The sequence below is a fragment of the Phymastichus coffea genome, unplaced genomic scaffold, assembly GCF_024137745.1.
Source record: "Phymastichus coffea isolate CEN01 unplaced genomic scaffold, Cenicafe_Pcof_1.1 PCOF00055, whole genome shotgun sequence".
Classification (NCBI taxonomy): domain Eukaryota; kingdom Metazoa; phylum Arthropoda; class Insecta; order Hymenoptera; family Eulophidae; genus Phymastichus; species Phymastichus coffea.
In genome coordinates, this window is record NW_026706866.1 from 664,707 (window position 1) to 685,728 (window position 21,022).

The 21,022-nt window shown below is 44.9% G+C and overlaps 1 protein-coding gene across 2 annotated transcripts; it reads left to right on the top strand.

Annotated features, from left to right (window-relative positions):
- The first annotated feature begins 1,952 nt into the window (after positions 1-1,952).
- LOC131665943 (PTB domain-containing engulfment adapter protein 1-like) lies at positions 1,953-16,389 on the top strand. 2 transcript variants are annotated; one of them, XM_058938218.1, is made up of 9 exons: positions 1,954-2,372; positions 9,220-9,336; positions 9,482-9,549; positions 12,857-13,039; positions 13,112-13,438; positions 13,553-13,797; positions 13,870-14,084; positions 14,160-14,380; positions 14,453-16,246. In XM_058938218.1, exons 2-9 carry the CDS (start codon positions 9,264-9,266, stop codon positions 14,525-14,527), a joined length of 1,407 nt encoding a protein of 468 aa, XP_058794201.1. In that variant the 5' UTR covers positions 1,954-2,372; positions 9,220-9,263; the 3' UTR covers positions 14,528-16,246. The 2 variants fall into 2 exon arrangements, with proteins under 2 accessions (XP_058794202.1, XP_058794201.1); XM_058938219.1 differs by lacking the exon at positions 9,482-9,549 and having other exon boundaries at positions 1,953-2,372; positions 14,453-16,389.
- The last annotated feature ends 4,633 nt before the right edge of the window (positions 16,390-21,022 follow it).

Genomic DNA, 21,022 nt, shown 5'->3' on the forward strand with positions numbered 1-21,022 from the left:
TGGCTGCTGGCTGGCCTCGGACTGAGTCAAGGTCGCGTGCGGAAAGCCGCTTGTATCGCGCGGCTCAACACACCCGCCGCATTATTAATTCGATCACGCAGCTCGCTTGAGTGCTTTTTCGTTTTTTTCCAATCGAGCGCCGTCGCCAATCTTCATCGCGCTCCGTTAACTCCGTTGCACCGATCGCGTAGGCTTGAAAAGTCCGCTAGAAGAAGCGCGTTAGCATCGGCGATAAAGAACGCGTCTTTTCTTTTGTCTCGTTTTTGGGTCAATTACGAGGCTTTATTAGCGGAATTATTCATACGACATCGAAACTCGTGCGCGTTATAATTTTGCATGCGTAATCTGCGCGCTCCAATTGGATTTTCTAGAGCTCGGATCGGCACGCGCGCCACCAGAGTTTCGCTGCAGGTTCGCTTGCGTGGAAGAAAAAAAAAGAAAACCGAGTGATGCATTCAAAATGAAAATCCGTGCTGTAGAAATTCAAAAAAATGTTAACAAGGCACAAGAGGCAAAAATAAGCTGCTTTGTTCTCTCTGCCGTTGGCGCTTATCGGCTGTGCGCGGCAGTGAAAGTGCATGTGTATACACACACACACACACACACACACACACAGAAGCGCGCGCGTGCTGCTGTTATTCCAAGTGTGCAGATATTTAAATCAGCGTGTCCTAATACACCGCGCGACTTTGAGCGCGCAAAGCGCGGCACACTTGAAAGTTGGATTTCCCTTATCGCCAAGTGTAGTGGGCGCGTGCACGAGGAGAGAGCAGTGCTTCAGCTAATAACGCTGCAATGTACGCGAGGCAGGCTGTTCGAACAATTCGATTTTAATGTATATGAAACAGAATCGAAAAAGCGAGAGAAACTCAGTCCGCGAAGCACTCGCGACTATCGTCGTTTGAAATTTCTTGCAGCGGAGAAATGGCGTGCTCTCGCTTGCAGATTCTACCACGCGAAAGAACGTAGATAAAGACGATAAAAGAAATAAATAAAAGTATCCGACATAATCGAGCCTGCCACCGCTGAAGCACAATTGCAAATCGTAATTTTTGCTACTTTCTGGTTGACGTAATGAAAGTGCGACAAACCCGCGAGCGCGCGAAAGTTTGTTTGGACAACAGAACGAAATCGTAATGTTCGACGAGTTTTACGCAACGAACGAATAGAAATAATTGTTGAATATATTTATTGCGACACGCTCGCTTCAATATGCACCGGCCGATCAAAATGTTAATCAACCAATAATTGAAGGTTATCTCATGCATAATAGGCATTGTTAGCGAACTGACTGATAGATTTCGCAAGAGCGTTTGTAATGCGCCTCGAATGATAGTTCGCTGGGTGTTCCTGTGGGAAAGCCGCGAGATTGGATTGACTCTCGGTGCGTCATGCAACTTTCATCGGCTCCGCGTCCGACGAAAGGATCGGGCAAACGAGCCGAGATAATTGCCGAAACGGTCGGTACGTGCGAGAAAGGAGGGTGCGCGAATAGGTGTCGAATAAATAACGGCAGCGGAGGAAACGGGGAGTAACAAGGAGAAGGAAGGAGCGGGAGTCGGCGCTATTGCAGGCGCGAGGCAGGACAGAGGTGAACAGCAGCGGATAGAGCGCGCGCGCGCGTACGTGTGCGAGAGGCGCGCGTTGGTAGTGGTTCGGTCTCGGTCGTGGCTGGTACCAGTGGTACCAGCATTCTCTTCTTCCTGTTCCCCTTCCTCACTGGCCGTCGTGGTCGTCGGCGGCATACCCTCCCCTGCCACTCTTCTCGCCGCCGACGTCACGTTTTCTCGCTCTCTCTCTCTCTCGTGCGCGCGCGCGCGCGCTCGCGTATGTGTGTGCTCGCGGCTTGCCTTTCTCTGTCCTCGTCGTTGTGAGCACTCCCACAAGCGAACGCGCGCCGGCAAGTCAAAACGAGCGAGCGAGAGACGGGCAGAGAGGGCTGGGGGAAGGGAGAGCAGCTCAGTAACTGCGCGAAACTCGCGGTAGACACGCAGCAGCGCAGTATTCAGTATACTAAACGCGACCGTGCCACGCGCAGTGTGTCGTTCTCTCTCTCTCTTTCTCTTCTCTCTCTCTTTCTTTCTCTCTCTCTCTCTCTTTCTGTCTCTCTCTCTCTCTCTCTCTCTCTCTCTCTGTCTCTCTCTGTCTCTGTCTCTCTATTCGTGCGCAACTCTCTCGCAAAGCCGAGCCGACACCTGCACCTTTGTGTACTTTCTCTCTATACCAGCGCTGTGCAGATGCTCGCCGTGCATCCGTCGTTGCTCATCTGAACCTCCAGTTACTCCACGCTCGCGCATCTTCTCGCAGCTTGCAGAGTTGACAGAGCCAACTCGCCGAAAAGCAAAGTTGCAGGATCCTCCTGGCTACCTTCGGTAAGTTCGAGCTCGTTCCATCCAGCGCGCGGCGCAGCCACTTTCCAAGCTGCATAGAAAGTCCGCTGTCGCGGCTCGTCTCGCAGTCAGCAGCCATCGCTCCGACACTCTCGACACGCTGCTACTCTTCGCGCGTATCCCTCGGCGGCGTACAGTGCGATCGCCCGTCCGAAATCGCGCTCTGTGCTCTGTGATGTCTGCGGCGACGACTCTCTCGACGCTGCTCGCGCCGCTCGTCTGGCGCTGCGCTACCTGTTTTCCAACGCGAAACGTTCGTGCACTCCGACTTTTTTTTTCGCCTTTTTTTTCATTCTCCTTCGATTCCACGCAAATAAGCTGCTTTCGTAACGATTCAGCAAGCTGTAGATAATCGACCAAAGCAGAAAACACAAATGCCCGACGAGCTGCATAAAGACACGTACGTACATCTCGCAGCTGTGACAACAAGTCGGCGTACAAATATACCGTTGACCTGAATTTTAGCGAAGGTGCATTTTCAGCAGTGAATCACGTTTGTCGCGCGCGGACGTTTATTCGTTTGCATCTCTCGCGGCGAGAAAATGGTTCTGTCTTCGGCGAGGCCGTTGTCGCATTGTTTGTTTGGAATAAGGCGACTCGCACGCGTGGTCGTACATTGTCAAAAAGGAGCTCCTACGAAAACACACGAGGGATCGGGTCGCTTAGTCATTTGTTACTAATTTGGAGCGCCGTGCCGAGAGATCCGTCGATTCGCTTCGCCGAGATCGGCTTCTTTCTTTCTTCCTCTTAATAGAGCGTACGCAATAAGAGTTTGCCGATTCAGCAAGCTACGAGTCGCGTTGAATTAACCCAGATATAACGCGAGCTAAATTGGCAGGCGGCTCAACAATTCGCTTCGTTATCCGGCAGAGGCGTAATTAGACTGTAGAGCCGGATGAAACGCGCGGAGTTCAAAGTATCCTCCGTGCCAGCTAACTGTAGATCGGCTCTCGGTCTCCGAGCGCACGCGCGAACAAGGTCAGCGGCGCGAGCGATTTACCATTTTTCCGACGGCCGCGACACGACGAAAAAGTCGAGGAACAGTGGCGGCCGGCGCGCCGCTCGTAAAGCGCGCGACATTTTGTCACAGAGGCCGCGAGCTAAGCGAGTCGAGTCGGTCGCCTCTGCCGGCGAGTTTTCTCATCGGGAAAACCTGTTGCACCGTTCGAGTTCTAGTTTCCTTTTTGTCGTCGACCCTGCCGGCCGCGTCGCGCGTCAACGCTGCCCTGCTCTCCGCGCGCACGCCTCTCCTCCCCATCCGTTTGGCAGACGACTCTGTCCTGCCGAGTAACACCTATCGGCCATCGGATTTTTCTCCCTTCTTCTGCTCGATGCAACAAATAGTTTCGCAATCGAATCCTTCCCGTGAACAATCTCTTTGGTTATTCTTGGCCAGTCGCTCGTGGCGACAAGCTTCTTCTCGATCGAAGTGCGTTCGTGGAATTTTTCGCTCGAGCACAATCAAAATTATAAATAAGCGCGTTTGTGCATTTATGAACGTTTCGCTATTGTCCAATAATTACTCACTTGCAGCGCTATCGGGAAACGCATACCGAATGAAAACATCGGCATAGCGGCCTTTAAAGTAGTCGCCGGAAAAACGTTGCTGAACAAACATCAAATCCATTTTAGCGTGATTCGTCGAAACGTTAATTGCGCATCGACAAATCATCGCTCGCGAGGCGTCTAGTCGGCGCCGCGGCATCCTCGGGTGTATTGGTCATTTTAAACAAAACGGGTTATCGCTGACCGTTCGATATCGTTGTGCCTGTTGCAATTTCAATTCTGGATGCATCATGCGTTACAAACAAAATACATCGTAGGTATCGATCAATTTTCGTTGGAAACGCCTACGAGCTGATTTTATTAATGAAATTAATATTGGTATTGACGAACGCATCGTTTTATTAAGTATATAAATTTAAAAAAATATATTGAAAGATCGTATCGATGGCGTACGTAACATTTAATTCCATGAACTTTCTCTATGACGGTGGATATTTTTCCGCCAGCGACCGGCGTTGGAAAGCCAATTGTTGTACAATAACTGTTGATTAGCGGGAGTATAACTAACAGTCAACTCGAATAAATGTCGTGGGAGAAAGAGAGAGAGAGAGAGAGAAAATGTCGTCTTGTTCTTGCCGGTGCGCGGAGATTTGAAAAAAGGCGCAAGTTTGCAGGAGAAAGTGCGAGTAGGCCATTTTCTAATTGACCGCATCCGTCAGAAAAGTCTTGGGCTGCGAGCGCGATGCTGATGCAAGCCTCCTCGCTCCATCCGGCGCTATCGTGCTCTTCGCGCGATTCCATTTGTTTTTTCACGCCGATACGAAAAGTATCGCACTATCGCAGCATATTTGATTGTTACGGTCGGTTGTTGTTGCAATGACGATTCAGCTGATAGCTTCGTATCGAGAGATAAACGTGCAACATGGTGTTGCCGATTGGGCTGCGAAATCGCGAGGTCGGATTAAAGGTCAATGTTAGCAGCTCGATCGACTGACTCGTTATATTTTCGTACAATCGCACGTCTGTCGAGCAGCTTGACGATCCTCGCCTTTATCGCTTGCTATGAATATCCATATCGTTCGCAACATTCATCTTCAAGGTTGCCGTTCAGTTCCAACGGCCCTCGACTAAATCGCCATCATCGGAAAGCTACTTTGCCTCGGAACAGTCTACTTTTGATAAGAGCAGCGGAATAACTCAATGTCCAGCAACGGCACAAGCGCTCGAGGTAGAATTTTAGACGGCGAGTAAAAGTGGCCTACATCTCGGTGTACCAAGCAGCAGTAGTTTCGAGCAGCTCGCGCGCCGCAGCGTAGGAAACGGAAGTTGGAATGGAAAAGGAAGCAAAGAGATGTCCGTGATGCGACTCGCGATGACACTCGCTCGCGTTCGCCGCATCGAGAGCGCGTGAAATGCTCGCGGCCACGCGGCAATCGGAGAAAAACCAAACGGGCGCGTGCGTACAAGGCGCGACGCGCAGCGCGAACGGCTCTCGTGGGCTGTATGTAGAGTGAAGAAGAAGAAGAAGGAAGAAAAAATGTTGCGAAAGGACGCGAGAGCAGCAGCGATGGAAAAGCCACGCAGGAGGGGGCAATTTTCACCTTGAGCATTATGCAATGGCGCGCGTCGAGCTACTGCTCACCCGGGACGCTGAGAGCCGAGGTGAAGTCGCGCACGGGTTCCGTGCCGGGATACGCGTATACCTAGACCACATTCCTCGATCAAAGTCAATCCGAGCGTCTGCTTGGCGCGTGACAGACCGACTGCCAGTTCCAATGTAGGTGATGGGAAGATTTTATTGCTCGGTCTATCTGCCAATGTAACACGTTGCATTCAATCATGAAATTACTCAATTTGAAAGTGGATCGGGCCCACTTGAGCGCTACTCTGCCATTTCGCCCGCGCTAGACGGACTCTAATCGCCGACAATAAACGATATACCAAAATAGAACGCGACACCGGACTTTATCAATAACTCGGTCAGCAGGAAACCAATAATTGACACGCGAACTCGCAGCTGCTCCGCGAACGGCATCTGCGCGTCCACGGGCAGCCGCGGAACAATCTCAGGTCCGTTAACGCTTTGCCAGCTTGGAAGCGATCGCTGCGGTCGTTCCTTTGCGCTGTCTTTCTCGCTATCGCCACTGCCCGTCAACGACACGCGCGCGCTCGCGTGACTTGCAAATCCGAACCTCGCGAGCCCACACGAATAAAACGAGGACAGAAATGGCAAGTCGAAAGAAAGTGTCATATCGGATGCGTGTCTTTGCGTCATTCTGATCGACACATTGCTTTATTCATCGAGATGTGACCGAGGCGCAGCCAAGCGCGCGTATCAATATCTAACTTGTTCAAATTAAGATATAACTCAATCTCTAGTTGATACTCGTTGTGTCAGGGCCGCGATGAAGTTTACGAATGGCAGCGCTTGATGCGCCGAAGGCTGCAAACTTGCCAATTGGAGCTTAAGCTACGAAAGACTGTGCAAAAGACGATGTCATTTCGTTCTTACATGAGCGCTCGTATCCGTGCTCGCGCGGTCGTTTTCAACGATTAGCCTTGTCGACGACGAGTTGCACGTCAAAGCCAATTTTTCGCAAAACTCGACATTGCGCTGCGCTCTGGACGCTCTGCCTTTGCTTCTGGCTTTGTCACTGATTGTCGACGCGAAAGGATAATAATGGGATGAGCATTGCGCAGGGCAGGCCTATCGTGCATTCCTCGCGCCGGAGCGTGCGCGAGAGTGCCGAACGAAGAAGACGAGCAGCGAGTCGGCCGAAAAAGGAATATTTTACGTAATCTCAAACTCATCGCCACCGAAGGTTATACCGTCATTGTGCAGCGCGGAGTGTCGCTTTCTCGTACGAAAGAACGAGACGCGCGTAACGTGCCCGAGAAGAAGCTCACAAAGACCAACAGTGGAGGGAAAAAAAAGGACAGTTTCGCGATTTCCCAAGCCGCGAGCCTCGCGTGCGAACTCGCACATGCACTCGTGATAAAAGGCCCTGCCTGCGCGGTTATTCCCGCATTACGCGCAGCTGTCCATTAGCGTCGAGCACTCGAGAGAGACTTTTTTTTTTTTCGAAGAGGTGCCGTGACGTGCACGTCAAAATTTATCGCAGTTTATTCACGGCAAACACTGCACTGTTTCTTCTTTCCGCGAAGGCCAAAGCAAAAGCCATTGTGCGTATGATACTTGGATGGTTGACTAACCGAATCGAATTTCGATAGTAGTGCAGACGTCGGTTTCACCGTCACGAGACTTATCGGAGCTCGACGGCGTGGTTTTATCGCGACATTAAACGCAGCTCTCGGGTATCGCCGTAAGGAGATTAGCGCTTTCTCCGCAAACGCACAGCCCCGGCACGAAGGCGCAACTCGAGAGCGTATTATATTCAAATGAGCCTCCGCCGCGTCTTTGTCGTCGCGCGCGCGCGCGCGCTCTTGCAGAGGCGAACCTCCGTCGGATCACGGCCGAAAATGATCGCCGAGGCGAGAGCGCGAGCGACCGTCGTCCGTCGGACGCAGCAGGCCATCGACCCGCCGGCCGTTCTGCTTCTCTTGTTCGCGCGCCGTGCTCCTGTCCCGCGATCTGCGTGACTCGCATCCGCGAGCAGCTTTATCGCGGTTGCTGCTCCGCGTGCGGACGGCCGGCCGGAGAACGCGAGCTTTTCGACGGCGCGGCTCCGGAGCCGAGACTTTCTCCGCGCAGCCCGTCGTTGACCGATGATCCCGCGGAACGTCGAGAACGACGCGCGGGCGAGAGAGCGAAGTCGTTCCGGCAGAAAGGGTGAAAAGAGAAAAATCCGCGACCGATAATAAGCCGCAGGCGCGACAACGGAGATGGGAAAAAATCGAGGCTACCCGTACATACGCAGCTGGCTGATAATAATTCAGCGAGTCGAGAGCAGACAGATAAATTTAGGAGCAATCATCACGACGAAGCTTTATCTTCGGCGATGCGCCGCCGCGCGCCGGTCGCAGCCGCTTTTGTGAAGGCTGAGTAATCAGAGAGAGAGAGAGAGAGACGTGCACGTGCCGGTACCATTCTTCCCTCCTTATCTTTCTCTCTGTCAGTGCCACTGGCTCGCCTCTCCGCGCGAGACATTACACGCGCCCGCACTATTCACGTACCGCGCTGCATTATAACTTTTCATCTCTTTCAATCAACCATACGAATATCCGCCTGGCGCGGCACTGTATCTCGCTTCTCCTACGCTGTGCGGCTTATTGCGCTCGACTGTTGCTTTTTTCTCTTCTCTTGCCGTTGAAGCGTCTTCGAATTGAATTTAGAAGCCGTAGCCGATCGAGGGCGCACGCAAAGAGTTGGGAAATGCCCCAGCAACGAGATAATTGTAGCGATGCTCGGCGACGTCCTCGCGCGCTACCAAAACAAACGGCGAGTTTTCGAGATGATGGAACTCGCGGTAAATTCGGTTCGTGCAGCGAGCTCGCAGGGTCGATGACACGGCACGGACGATGTTTGGCTTTTGTCATCACACGTGGACGATGTCGGGGAAGCCTCGCGATGACAACACGCGCGCGCGCGCAACTGTGTCGTAAGCGTAATAGCAGCTCGATGGAAAACGCTGCTGCTTCGCGCTCCGCACAGCGGGTTCGTCCATCGAGTGCTCGCTTTCGGGACCGTCGGCTTTCTTCGAATCGCCTTTTTTTACGCCCACTCGTCGCTTCCGCCTCGCTTCCCTGTTTTTTCTTCTCTTCTGCCGTGCATCGATCTACGCGCGATCTGCGCTCGACGCGAAATCGGAAGCGAGGCGGCCGCGCGCCCGCGGAGAAAACTCTTCTCTTTCTCTGCGCGCGTCGCACGTGGGAGGCACGCCGAGTTTTCGAGTAACCGCAGCGCCACTTGTCGACCAAAGTCTCGCTCCACGACTTGCACGGGAAGGCGTCGATCGGCAGCCTTCGGTGCGACGTTTTCAAGGCTGACCGCCCGGAGAGATTTTTCTTCGCAGCTGTACGTCTGAAAAAAAAAAAACGCGTGGCCGAGGACGCAAAGATAACTAAACTAGGTCGCGGGCGTGTAGTAATGCAGCTGCTCCAGCACGTTTGCCAGGCGATACGAGCGTGGCGCGGGTACATCTCCGTTGGCCAAGCACGCCTCGGTGGAGAATGCGGGCCGCCGGCGCTCCCGATGCCCGCGCGTCGAAAGCGGAAGCCGGCAGCGCGAAGAGCACGAAGGGCCGCGCGCCCCGAATGTCGCGCGACGCACGGGCTGCGCCTCTGTCGCGGCATGAATTATTAAAGAGGCGCCGCTCGAGGGACATTCACGCATGTCATGAGTTTGCGCGCGTTGCTGTTGCAGGAGTCCCGGTGTGCAGTCGGCGAGACGAGGAGGAACATTGCAAAATGAGGAATTCCACTCTGCTGAAGTGGGCACAAAACTCGACGAACAATAAAAATGCGCCGACTAAAAGCGGAGGTAAGCCATCGATCGGCGACATTGCGCAACGCGCGGTCGGCGAGCGTGACATAACGGCGAGCGAGAGGACGCAGTGTCAAAGTTCGAAAGGGGCCGCTGCGCGCGCCACGTCTTAAATAGAGGTGCAATTTTGGACCTGTTGCAGGCACCGGCAGAAACTGGATACACCCACCGGACGCGCTTCAGAAAGGCCACATCGCTTACCTAGTCAAGGTACACACCTCTGCACTTCTGCCGATCATTCTCCCTCTCTCCCCCTCTCTCTCTGCCCCGTTTGATCGAGCGGCGATCCCGCGCAGCGCTACATTTTTCAATCTCCGCTCCTTTTGTTCTGCAATCAAGCGCGGAAGTCGATTGCGTCGCGGAAGCGTCGCCGAGAGAACACGGCTGGCAATCAGCCGTAATACGCGAAAACGCGCTGCGCCTCTGGCGCGAGAGCGACGGTTTAATTGCCGATCGCGCGGGAAATTCGCGGGAGATCGAAGGCGGCGCGCAACAATGCCACGTGGACCACTCGACGTTCGCAATGCGCGAAATCGGTAGAACGGCGATGTGCCGGCGATCTATAAATACAATCGCTGTGCAATCACTTTTGCCGAGCCTTTTCTCACGATACGCAAAATGTGCGTGCGTGAGAGAGAGAGAGAGAGAGAGCGAAACGAGTCAAGGTCGGAGACGGCACCTGCTACATACATATGCAAATGACATTTGCTAATTTAACAACAGCGGTGCACCGCAAACCTTACATTAATCCCCGTGCGACGAGGAGACGAGTTCCGCGAAGTCTTTATTTTTTTGCTTCGGGAATACATGTATACCACTACTCAGCTCTCCTCGTCACGGCGACTCTGTAATTGAAGCGTTGGCTCATGAACATTTATGAAGTCGCATATTTCTCGATGCCATTATAGAGCTGCTACACGTGACAAAGCAATACCGTGCCGCGGCTCTCGTTCGTACGCTGCTGCGCGTGCGCAGACGGAGGCTCGGTCGATCGACGATCGCTGCAAACGAGGAGTCGTATCGGTGCCGCATAACTGTTCGAGATCGCTCTGAAACGCAGTGCCGGCTGTCTCTTCGAAAATGGCCCCGTCGTCGCTGTCGAGAAGATGTAATTGCGGCTCATTTGTCGCAATTAGGGCTGTTTTACAGAAGCCAATTTGCAACGCAACTGCGGTATTGACTTTTACGAGCTCAACGAAGGATTGCGTCATTTTACAAATATCGCCGAGTGTCCGAGATATATTACGGTCCGTCTGCTCTTGACACGAATTCCCGGCGCGGCCGTAAAACACGGACGATCGCGGGCTTTTTGAAAAGCACGGGGCGGCGGCTGGCGGACGCGAAACGGCGCCCGATTACCGGCGATGATCCGCGAGGAGGAGGTACGCCCGTTTGATTGCACAGTTGGCCGAGATATCTGGAATTCGCGCGCGAGCAGAGTCTCGAATAGAAAGTGAGAGCGCGTCCCCGCGCTCGCTCCGTTTGTACAACAATTTCACGGGGAGCGAGCTATTTGCCGCGTTTTGCCACTTTCCAATGTTCCGTACACACGCACACGCATAATATGCATTATATATAACACGCCCGTCGGACTTTCATCGCGTTGTCTTGCGGATTGTAGACGCGCGCGCGAGCTTCGCCCGACGACTTGCGCTTCTTGCCCAATCGCCGGATCTGGTGCGCGGCTATTCCGCTCACTGCCTCGACACGGCTCAACCGCCGATACCTGCTTAACGATTTGCTTCATACGAGAGAAAAATAGCTAATCGCGAAGCGTAAAATGTCCGATGGAAGGTTGCGCAAAGTATCAATCCGCGAGCGTGGATGTGTGTGGATAAGGCGTGAAACGACGCCCATAAGCGACAATTAATATACAACCGGTTCCCGCGGCAATTATATGCTCGCGGCAAAATAACGTTGGATTTGCCGTGGTACGTCCGAGTGGGTAGAAAAGCTTGAGCACGCTTGTTTCCTCGCAGACGTGTCTTCTAATTGATCACAACCGACTCGGTCAAATGAAAAGCACCATTACATGGAACTCGCGCCCATTCGGTTACTTGCAGTTTGTACATTGTGCAACACTTCCTAATATCCCATTTACTTGAATAAAAGCGCAAATCGCATCTGTCGCTTTCGTAATCGAGACGTCAAACTGCCGATCGTATTCTCTTTAGCGAGCTCCACGGAAAACGGAGCTACGGTGCCGGTCTCTTCTTGCGATCTCTCCGTTCTCCGATTTGAACTTACTGACTCACTAACTTTCATGCGAAAAAACCGCTATATTTTAAATGGGTTTCGCTGCTTATTTGAGTCTCGTCGTACTCAGCCACTTGCTAAGGCTTCGGTTGCTCTCAATTGTAGTAACGTCGTATCGATAACGGCTTGTCACAAGAATGGCAGAAACTTAAAAAAAACTTGGAATCTTCAAGCGACGACGAAAGTTCGTTGACTATAAATTTTGCTGCCTCTATATACATATATATATATATATATATATATATATATATATATATACTTTCATCGCGCGAGAGAGTGGTACATTCCAAACACCCGCAGATCGTGGCGTGGTTTATCCATTCTTCCAGCCGCTTGTAAAGAAAGTTACGCGCCATTGCACCTCGACTGGCAGTTTTCGCATCCCTTGAAATAATGCAAGTGAAACGAGGTTAAAGCACGAAAAGCGAAAAAGTGCTTTCTCTCAAATATCGCAGCACGCGCGTTCAATAAAAATCTCACGTTAAACAAAGATGATAGGCACTCGATGCCACTCGAAGAAAATGAAATATAAGGAGAGTCGCGCACGTGTACGAGAGCAATCGAAAGATGCATTCCATTAGGCGAAGCTCACGACGGCGGATCGGCTATTTATCGGGAATCAAGTAACCTATCGCGTTTCATTATTCTCTCTCTCTCTCTCACACACACGCGCGCACAAAGCACGCTAATTGACCGTCCCACTTGAGAGCAGTACGCGTTGCTAAACCAATTAAGAATATGATAATTATGGACCAAATGTAATTAGTCTCGTACGTGACGCATACTCGATCAGCTTGCAGCCAGCGCGTACAGTACCGACATCAACAGCGTCAAAGTCCGCGGGTACAAGTTGCAGCACAAATATGCGTGTGCGTGCCGGAAAGCTGCAGATCTACGTAAGCCACGTGCATTGTATGCTGCACGTGTGGAGCTCCCATGCACTCGCTCGCTGCGCACCGATATCATCTTAGGCAGATGGTGTGTGGTGTGTGTGTGTGTGTGTGTGTGTGTACAGTGCAACTCTCTCGCATGTGCAAATAACAGTGAAAGTCGCTCGTGGCTCTCGTCGACTTTGAACAGGTCGCGGCCTAAGCGTACATTTTTAGAATTCGCTCCGGCCAGAAATTTTCACTTTTACCGATTCCCGTCACAAACAACGTGTCGTCAACTTTGACGTGCTTTCAACCTTGAATTAATAGCATAATCAAATGAATAGTCAGCTTGATGAGCTAATAGAACAATGGATGACTGTTATTTGCAGTATCTCGGCAGTACCGAAGTCGACCAACCGAAAGGCATCGAAGTCGTCAAGGATGCAATCTGTAAGCTTAAGTTTAATCAGCAGATCAAGAAGAGCGAGGGGTCGAAGACGCCCAAAGTCGAGTTGACCATCAGCATCGATGGCGTTGCCATTCAGGAACCAAAAACCAAGACCACTCAGAAGGTGAATTTCGATTTTTCGTAAACTTGTTGCCGATCGTCGGTAAGCTAATAATCGTGCCTATTATTGGAACAGCGAATAATGCACCAGTACCCGCTGCACCGGATCTCTTATTGCGCGGACGACAAAGGCGAGAAGAAGTTTTTCAGTTTCATAGCCAAAGAAGAAGACGCCGAGCGGCACACGTGCTTCGTGTTTGTGAGCGACAAACTCGCCGAGGAGATCACACTGACGATTGGCCAAGCATTCGACCTCGCTTACAGGCGCTTCCTTGAGACATCCGGCAAGGATCTCGAGGCCCAAAGACGCGCCATGGTTCTGCAACAGAAGATCAAGCGCCTCGAGCACGAGAACAATGTCTACCGGCAACGTCTTCAGGACATCGCCACCATCAAAGGATCCGTACGTCACTTGTCCAATTTCAATTGAATTGTGCCACGTGAAAAATTCAACACAATAGTCATTGAGTTATTTAAAAATATCGAGTGCTCACTTGAAAATTTTCTTTTTATTCAGGCTGATATAGGAGCGTACCTTACGCAACATGACATCCCCGATATTCTCTATGTTCCTGACACTTCTTCGTCCTCGGCCGTAAGCACAGCTGCGAAAGACAGCATTCCTCGAGTCAATGGCAGTGCGTCCAAACTCTTCATCAATTCGGCTGCCGACACTAATGGAAATGCTTCGAATGGTACACAACAACCGCCACCAGTTCCTCCGAGGAGCTTTGAAAAATCTTTCGATGACAATTTCATGGGGTAGGCTGAAACCCGAATCTTCGTAACAATCGTTCAGCATACGATTAATGCAAAATATTCTTGATTTTCTAGAAGTGAATCTCCATCCCCCCAGAATTTGTCGACCGATTCCAAAGGAGAGGGTCTTCTGATCGATGAATTTGATGAAGATGACTTCAATCCACGTGCCTTCGAGAATACCTCCAATGGAATTTCAAACCACTTATCGAATAACAACTCCACCAATGGCCAAATCACTGCTGGTGCTATCTTCACTCAAACAAATGGAATCAACTCTCCACCGCTGTGTGAGTATTTAGTATTTGCTTAATACATGTCTTACAAAAGTATTGCTTTGTGGTAAATGAACCTGCTATCTCCAGTGGCTCCTCCACCCAAGGCCAAGGATTCAAGACGACAAAACGGAGTGAAAGAGGATTTGTTTGGAAGTGTGCATTTTAATCCAGCTCCAAATGCGAATAAAAATGATACGAAAGATCCATTCGAAATGGGTGAGTTTGGTAATTCTTCAGTTCACTCACCTACCCATCAAGATCTTGAAAATGCCATTGGTCTGCTGGACAAAAGATTATCAGAGATGAAGGTATTTTATTGTACTTTTCAAATCCTTCTCTTTAATCTGAAACATTTAGCTAAGTAAAAATTATTCTCGCAGGATGGGTTTAGTCGAGGTCTGTTGATCGGAACTGACGACTTTTCCCTTGAAAGTTTGGATCCATTGCGAAATTGATCGAAGAGGCATAGTAGAGTTGCGAAGAAAGCTAAATGCAATGTGATAAGCGAGAGAGGTTTAAGAGAGTAACGGAGCTTGGCCATCCGGAGCACTGCGTGCTATTACAACGTGAAGGTTGCGAGCATCGGGTGATAACCAATTGGATGATGATAGGTTGCGTATGTGGAAAAATGGTCGAAACAAAAGAAATTAGTCAATTTATCTTTAACGCTAAACGTGTATTTATGATCGTGCAAGTCCGATATTTATGATATAACTTTCTATATCGTCTCTTATTTTGTTTATTAACTCAATGTTATTTTCTTGATTCGATATCATACATATTATTTCAGTTCGAATGAACGATGTGTAAATGACAGAGAATATTGAAATTAACGCTATTTAGAAACTGCTTATTCGTGTCCTTGTTAAACTACAAATAACGCTTGTTCGATTTTGAGAAACGTCATTCAATAGTCGATATATAGAAACGAATACCTAGGATACTACGGCTCTAATCTGCTTAATTATAAAAAGGACAATAATTGAGCGATTTCGTAGATTTATACCCACACAAAAAATTTTAATCGTCAATTTAATATTTTCCCTATACAAGTTTGGTGATCGCAGTCAGCCAGTTTAGATTAGTCGTTTTATTAGAAAAAGTCAGCAATGCTCAAGTTTTGTTCAGGTAATACGTTCTTTTTATTATTTTTACTTTTACGCATTATAAGCATCTATTTTGGACTAAAATTGTATCTGATAGCGTCAATGTAGCATTAAATTTAAACGTAAGAAAAGAGGTTTCTAATATATATTTAATTAGTATAGCGATATTCATGTGTACGTTTATCGTCTATACGAGAGATTACGCGACCGCAGGCTGTGCGCGTTTCTGGCGAAAAATGAAAGATTCACAAACACTTTATTCAAATCCATAGTTGTATAATTTTATAATGTTTTCATAAAAAAAAATTGTAACTTGAATCTCTTAAAAGTAGATTATTTGTTATCAATAGCATATATTTTAAATCAATTTCAATAAGTACATTTATCTGACAATTTTTAACACGATAATTAAAATACAATTTAGTTACTTTGCTCTTAAATTGTGAAAAAACAAAGTTTGATATTTGGACAATAATTTTATACCTGATTTATGATTAAACAATGTCATTTGCTTGCTCTTTTAAATAAAATCTGTAGTTAACTATGAATCATCTTCAAAAAATATTTTCGAATAATCTTTAAGATTTTGTAAATAAAATTTCGTTCTACAGTATACCCATTTAAAACCTTTCGTCGGAAGAAATAAAAGTTGAGAAGCAGAAGGTTTTTGCTAATATTGACACTAATATCTTTTTAATTTGATCTTCCATTTTTTCCTTTTCAAAGCTTAGAAGTAGTGCAGATCTTATTCTTTTCATTAATTACATTTTAATATCTTGCTTCGAACATAAAATGTCTTTAAAGTATAAGATTGTTATTTTACAAAACTGATGATAAGAAAAATTATTTTTAAACATTATATTATGAAATACGTTTGTGTATATTATAAATATATGTAAATGAATAAGTGAATAATTAGAATTACTGTTTAGAAATCATAAAATAATGCGTCTATAATATACTGATCAAGAAACTAATTATGTACATATAAAATCTTTACATTTGTTGCTATAGTATTTAAGTATTATATATTCATGATGAAATATACAACATGATTATTTAAACAACATCTCCTTATTAGCTGCATTTCTGCTGATGAGCCTGCTTACGAAACTAATTGTTAAAACATTATGAGTCATAAAACAGCTCGTACCAATTTCTCTAGATATTCTGTGAGCTTTGAATGTATGCTAGCTGCTGGACAGACTTTTTGAGGTCAATTTCACCAGAAATGTATTTACCTTTTATTTTAGAAACCTTTTATTTATTAAAATGTTTATAAATTTAACTAACTATAGGTTGCTCCTTTTTGGAATTTTTATCATGATGCGAAGAAGAAAATTTTCAAATATAACAGTAAATTATGTCAAAGAGAACGATTCACAAATAGTGCATATCTTGATCACGAAATATAGTGTTCTTTGTTATTTTGCAATTCATGGAGAATTTTTTCATATAAAAGTTTATGAAGTTGAGACAACAAAACATTTAAAAGCAAAGGTTTTCTTTTGCCTATTGAGATGGATAATGCAAAAAACGGCCACTAATCGATATAAATACGATGGGTTAGATGCCAAAATAGATTGCTACTTGGTTGTCATTTACAAATGTAATCATGTACTTGGCACAGTTTACGGATGACATCATTGACTTTGCTTTTGCATTTTTGCTTCTACATAATATTTTTACATTTCGATGAGGTCGAGGTGTGTCTTAACTATGTTATAAAGGTTCGTGCATTTTCAATGAGGAAAATGATTCTGTGGCATGAATAAATGATGTGGTTATCATTGCATTATTTTCTCTTTATTCGTACTATCTTTAGTTGCAATCTGCATTTTCTACTTTAATATTTATAAGGCAGTACGCATAGTAAAATAATTAAAAAAAATATAATAAAATATTTTACATTTCTATCAGTACTTAATAGTATCTCTAAGCATGCCACTTAAGCCGCTTGACTCAGAAAATTTGTCCAAATTAAATATATGAATAAAAAAAATTATTGATAAATTTAGTAAAACAATAACCTACATATATGTTATTTTTGAAGTATATTTCACTTCGAGAATGGCTTTGGTAATTTTGAATTTCCCGTGTTACGTCTCAGTAAATGCGAAATGGAGAATTTTCGTCCTTTTTGGGCTGTGATTTTTCACTTTACTCGGGAAAGGAAACAACTGTTGTCAGTCAAGAAATATTTAAGTTAATAGCATGGCGCGTGTGTTTAGCTAAACCCTAAATCTAAATTTAATTTTCTATCGCCAATCTTTTCAAAAAGTACAGAGAAAATATTTTAAAATTTCATAGGATATTTTAATATACAATGATGGAGAATCATTCCTCGAATTCTTTAATAAATAAAAAAAATTTTTTTCCTCAACCAATGTTTCACTCACTAAAATTTATCAGCCTCATCAAGGTTACCTTTTTATTCAAAAATTGAAAGAATATACAAAATATAAATATAAAAAATCTAATCTAAAAATATGAGAAATCAACAAAACGCAAACCAAATAGCAACACTCACAAAGATAGTCATGCAAGTTATACTTTTTAAAAAAATTTTTTTTACATTTCAAAACCTTCATTATCACAGTTTGCTACACTATCAATACTTTTGTAAATTTTTTCCGTAGTTTCATCCAGTAAATTCACAACTCTTTCATTTATTTCATTAACGCGTGAATGTTTCGTGCAGAAATTTCGAAAATTAAATTTCTTCAGGTAAAGCTCGCATATTTTGGGTTAAAGAAAATTTAATAATATTTTCCTATTGAAACAACGATTTATAAATAAATCAACAGTTTTACTATTTACTTTCACATGAAGTAACTGCCTGAAAGCTTCTCCTAAAACAATTCTTTTTCCACCAAATGATTTATCATTGTTCATTACGTTACGCAAAGTTTTACCCATCACTTCAATAGCATATCTTGGAGTCATAGGTAACCTGTACAGCAATAATCCTTGAATCTCTCAACTCAATTTTCTCGAAACCACTAAAATACAAAACTTTAAACAACCATATGTCGATGAAAAAAAATATTTTCCAGGTCTAGAAAAAATATTTTTAAAAAAAGTTACATTTTAAAGAGATATTTCCGGTTTTGGAAAACAAGAAATTATGCAAAGTGTGTCGGAACCTGAAAATTAGTGAAAAACGGTGTTTTTTGCACTTGTAGGTTAGGATATCTCGAGAACTAGAGGTGATGGACGAATTATGACGCCAGATGTGGTGTCAGCACATCAAAAGCCTACGGGGATACCTAGTCACGTGTCTCGGTTTTTTACAATTTCAAATGTTGTTGGCCTGTGTTATTTAAAAAATGTCTCAAAGAATAAAAGTTACATTTTAAAGAGATATTTCCGGTTTTGGAAAACAAGAATTTATACAAAGTATGACGGAACCTGAAAATTATTGAAAAACAGTGTTTGTTTCACTTTTAGGTTAGGATATCTCGCGAACTAGAGGTGATGGACGAATTATGACGCCAGATGTGGTGTCAGCGCATCAAAAGCCTTTGGGTATACCTCATCACGTGTCTCGGTTTTTTACAATTTCAAATGTTGTTGGCCTGTGTTATTTAAAAAATGTTTTAAAGAGTAAAAGTTACATTTTAAAAAGGTATTTCCGGTTTTGGAAAATAAAAATTTATCCTAGGTGTGATATAACCTCAAAATTATCGAAAAAAAGTTTTGTCAAGGTTAGGTTAGGATATCTCGAGAACTAGAGGTGATGGATGAATTATGACGCAAGATGTGGTGTCAGCGCATCAAAAGCTTTCGAGTATACCTAGTTACGTGTTTGGGTTTTTTTACAATTTCAAATGTTGTCGGTCAGTATTATTTTAAAAATATTTTGAAGAAATAAAAGTTACATTTTAAAGAGATATTTCCGGTTTTGGAAAACAAGAATTTATTAAAGTATACTAAATTCATTTTACATTTGTTACTACTACTTTTATCGATAGCACAGAATTATTCATTTTAATAAGTTTGAACTGCTGATGGTAAAATAATAAATTTAGAAAAGTGAAAACTCGAAGGGAAAACGTGCAGGTAAGGTTTTGTGATCACCTCTCGTTTTCCCGCTGCGTTCTCTGGTTGGGTTCAGGCGTCTGCGGCCCATGCTAAAGCGTTCTAAAACAAATAGACGCACACAGCAGTTTACCGTTTCGCAGATTGTATTTATGGCTGTACAAATTTTATTTATGGCTATATTTAAAGATTGGAGGCTGTTTGATCAGCTTGTCGTTTTCAGGAATTTGAGATAATCTAGAGAAGAGAAATTTTTCAAAGAATTTTCTTTTTCTATTCAATGTTTATCATTAAATAGAAAATCCGGAAAGTTTTTCTTCTCAAAACCATTTCGAATTCTTAAAAGGGACAAGCTGTTCAAACAACCTACAGTCTCAAAATACAACCATTAGTAAATGTTGTGCACATCTGCGAACTGTAAATGGCTATGCGCTTCTAATTGTTTTAATATGCCTTAGCACTAATAACATGTCCTGCCGACGCTCAACCCAATCTGAAATCGCAGCAGGATAACAAAAAGTAGAAAAGCCCTTCCTGCGCGTTTTCCTTTCGAGATTTCACTTTTCTAAATCCGCTATTTTATCATCAACAACTCGAACTTATTAAAATGAATAATTCTGTACTATCGATAAAAATAATAATAACAAGTGTAAAATGAATTTAATGAAAGCATTAGTTAACAAACAAAAATAAACAATTATAAATCGATTCCAATTAAATCCTTCCTTTGAAAAACCTTAACATTTAAGTTTCCTGTGTTCAACGCAAACTTTTATTGTATTTAAGATTTCAAAGTTTAATTAAAAATGTTAAATAATATTATTAACTATACCAAAATTTTAAAGTCTTGCACGTTATAATTTAAGTAATAGCATCAAATTTTGTATTCGTTTTGATATGAGTAGCTTCATCTGTGGCCAAGAATTGACTTCAGCGATGAGCATTCGGTCACCCGTCCTAAACTTCTTTTTTTCCTATTCGTAACGCATCTAGGTCTGTTGTACACTTGTGGCTGTTCTATCATCATACCATGTCCGAATTCCGCGTTTCAAGTTCGTTTTTTTTAAAAGAGGGAATATAAGAAAATTCACAATTGTACAATATGTAACTATTATTTGATATAAATTGATGTCAGCCTCGGGAAGTTCGATCAAATATCAAGGTTTTGCTCACTGTTTTCTTTGATTATCGTGGCTTAGTACATCAAGAGTTCTTACTACAAGGTCGTACGGTCAATGAAGAGTATTACCTTGAAGTTACGTGCCGTTTGCGAGAAGCAATACAAAACAAACGTTCGGAATTGTGAGAAAAGAATTCATGGATTTTGCATCACGATAATGCACCTGCTCACTCATCGTTGCTTGTATCAAACTTTTTGGCCAAAAACAACACAGTAATGGTGCCGCAGCCACCGTATTCCCCAGACCTGGCCTCTTGTGACTTTTTCCTGTTCCCAAAACTAAAGAGGCCCATGAAAGAACGGCGCTACGGCATGATTCAGGAGATAAAGATCATAAAAAATGATTTTTTTAAGTGCTTCGAGGATTGGAAAAAACGTTGGCATAAGTACATTATATCCGAGGGGAATACTTTGAAATAGATAAAATAGATATTCATGAATAAATAAATAATTTTTGAAAACATACAAAATTCGCGATACTTTTTGATTAGACCTCATAAATAGTGGCTTTCAATTTTCAAAAATATTCTTAACATTCATAAGTTTCGCGCAGGACGTTTTGCCGTACTCCCGAAAAGTATTTCATCAGAGTTTAATTCGTATCTTAACAAAGAAAACCGGCT

What these genes read in the sequence shown, in the direction of transcription:
- LOC131665943 (XM_058938218.1), top strand. Translation starts at nt 9,264, where the DNA reads ATGAGGAATTCCACTCTGCTGAAGTGGGCACAAAACTCGACGAACAAT. An exon ending in TCGCCACCATCAAAGGATCC is followed by an intron (nt 13,439 to 13,552) that starts GTACGTCACTTG and finishes CTTTTTATTCAG; the next exon opens with GCTGATATAGGAGCGTACCT. An exon ending in AAAGATTATCAGAGATGAAG is followed by an intron (nt 14,381 to 14,452) that starts GTATTTTATTGT and finishes TTATTCTCGCAG; the next exon opens with GATGGGTTTAGTCGAGGTCT.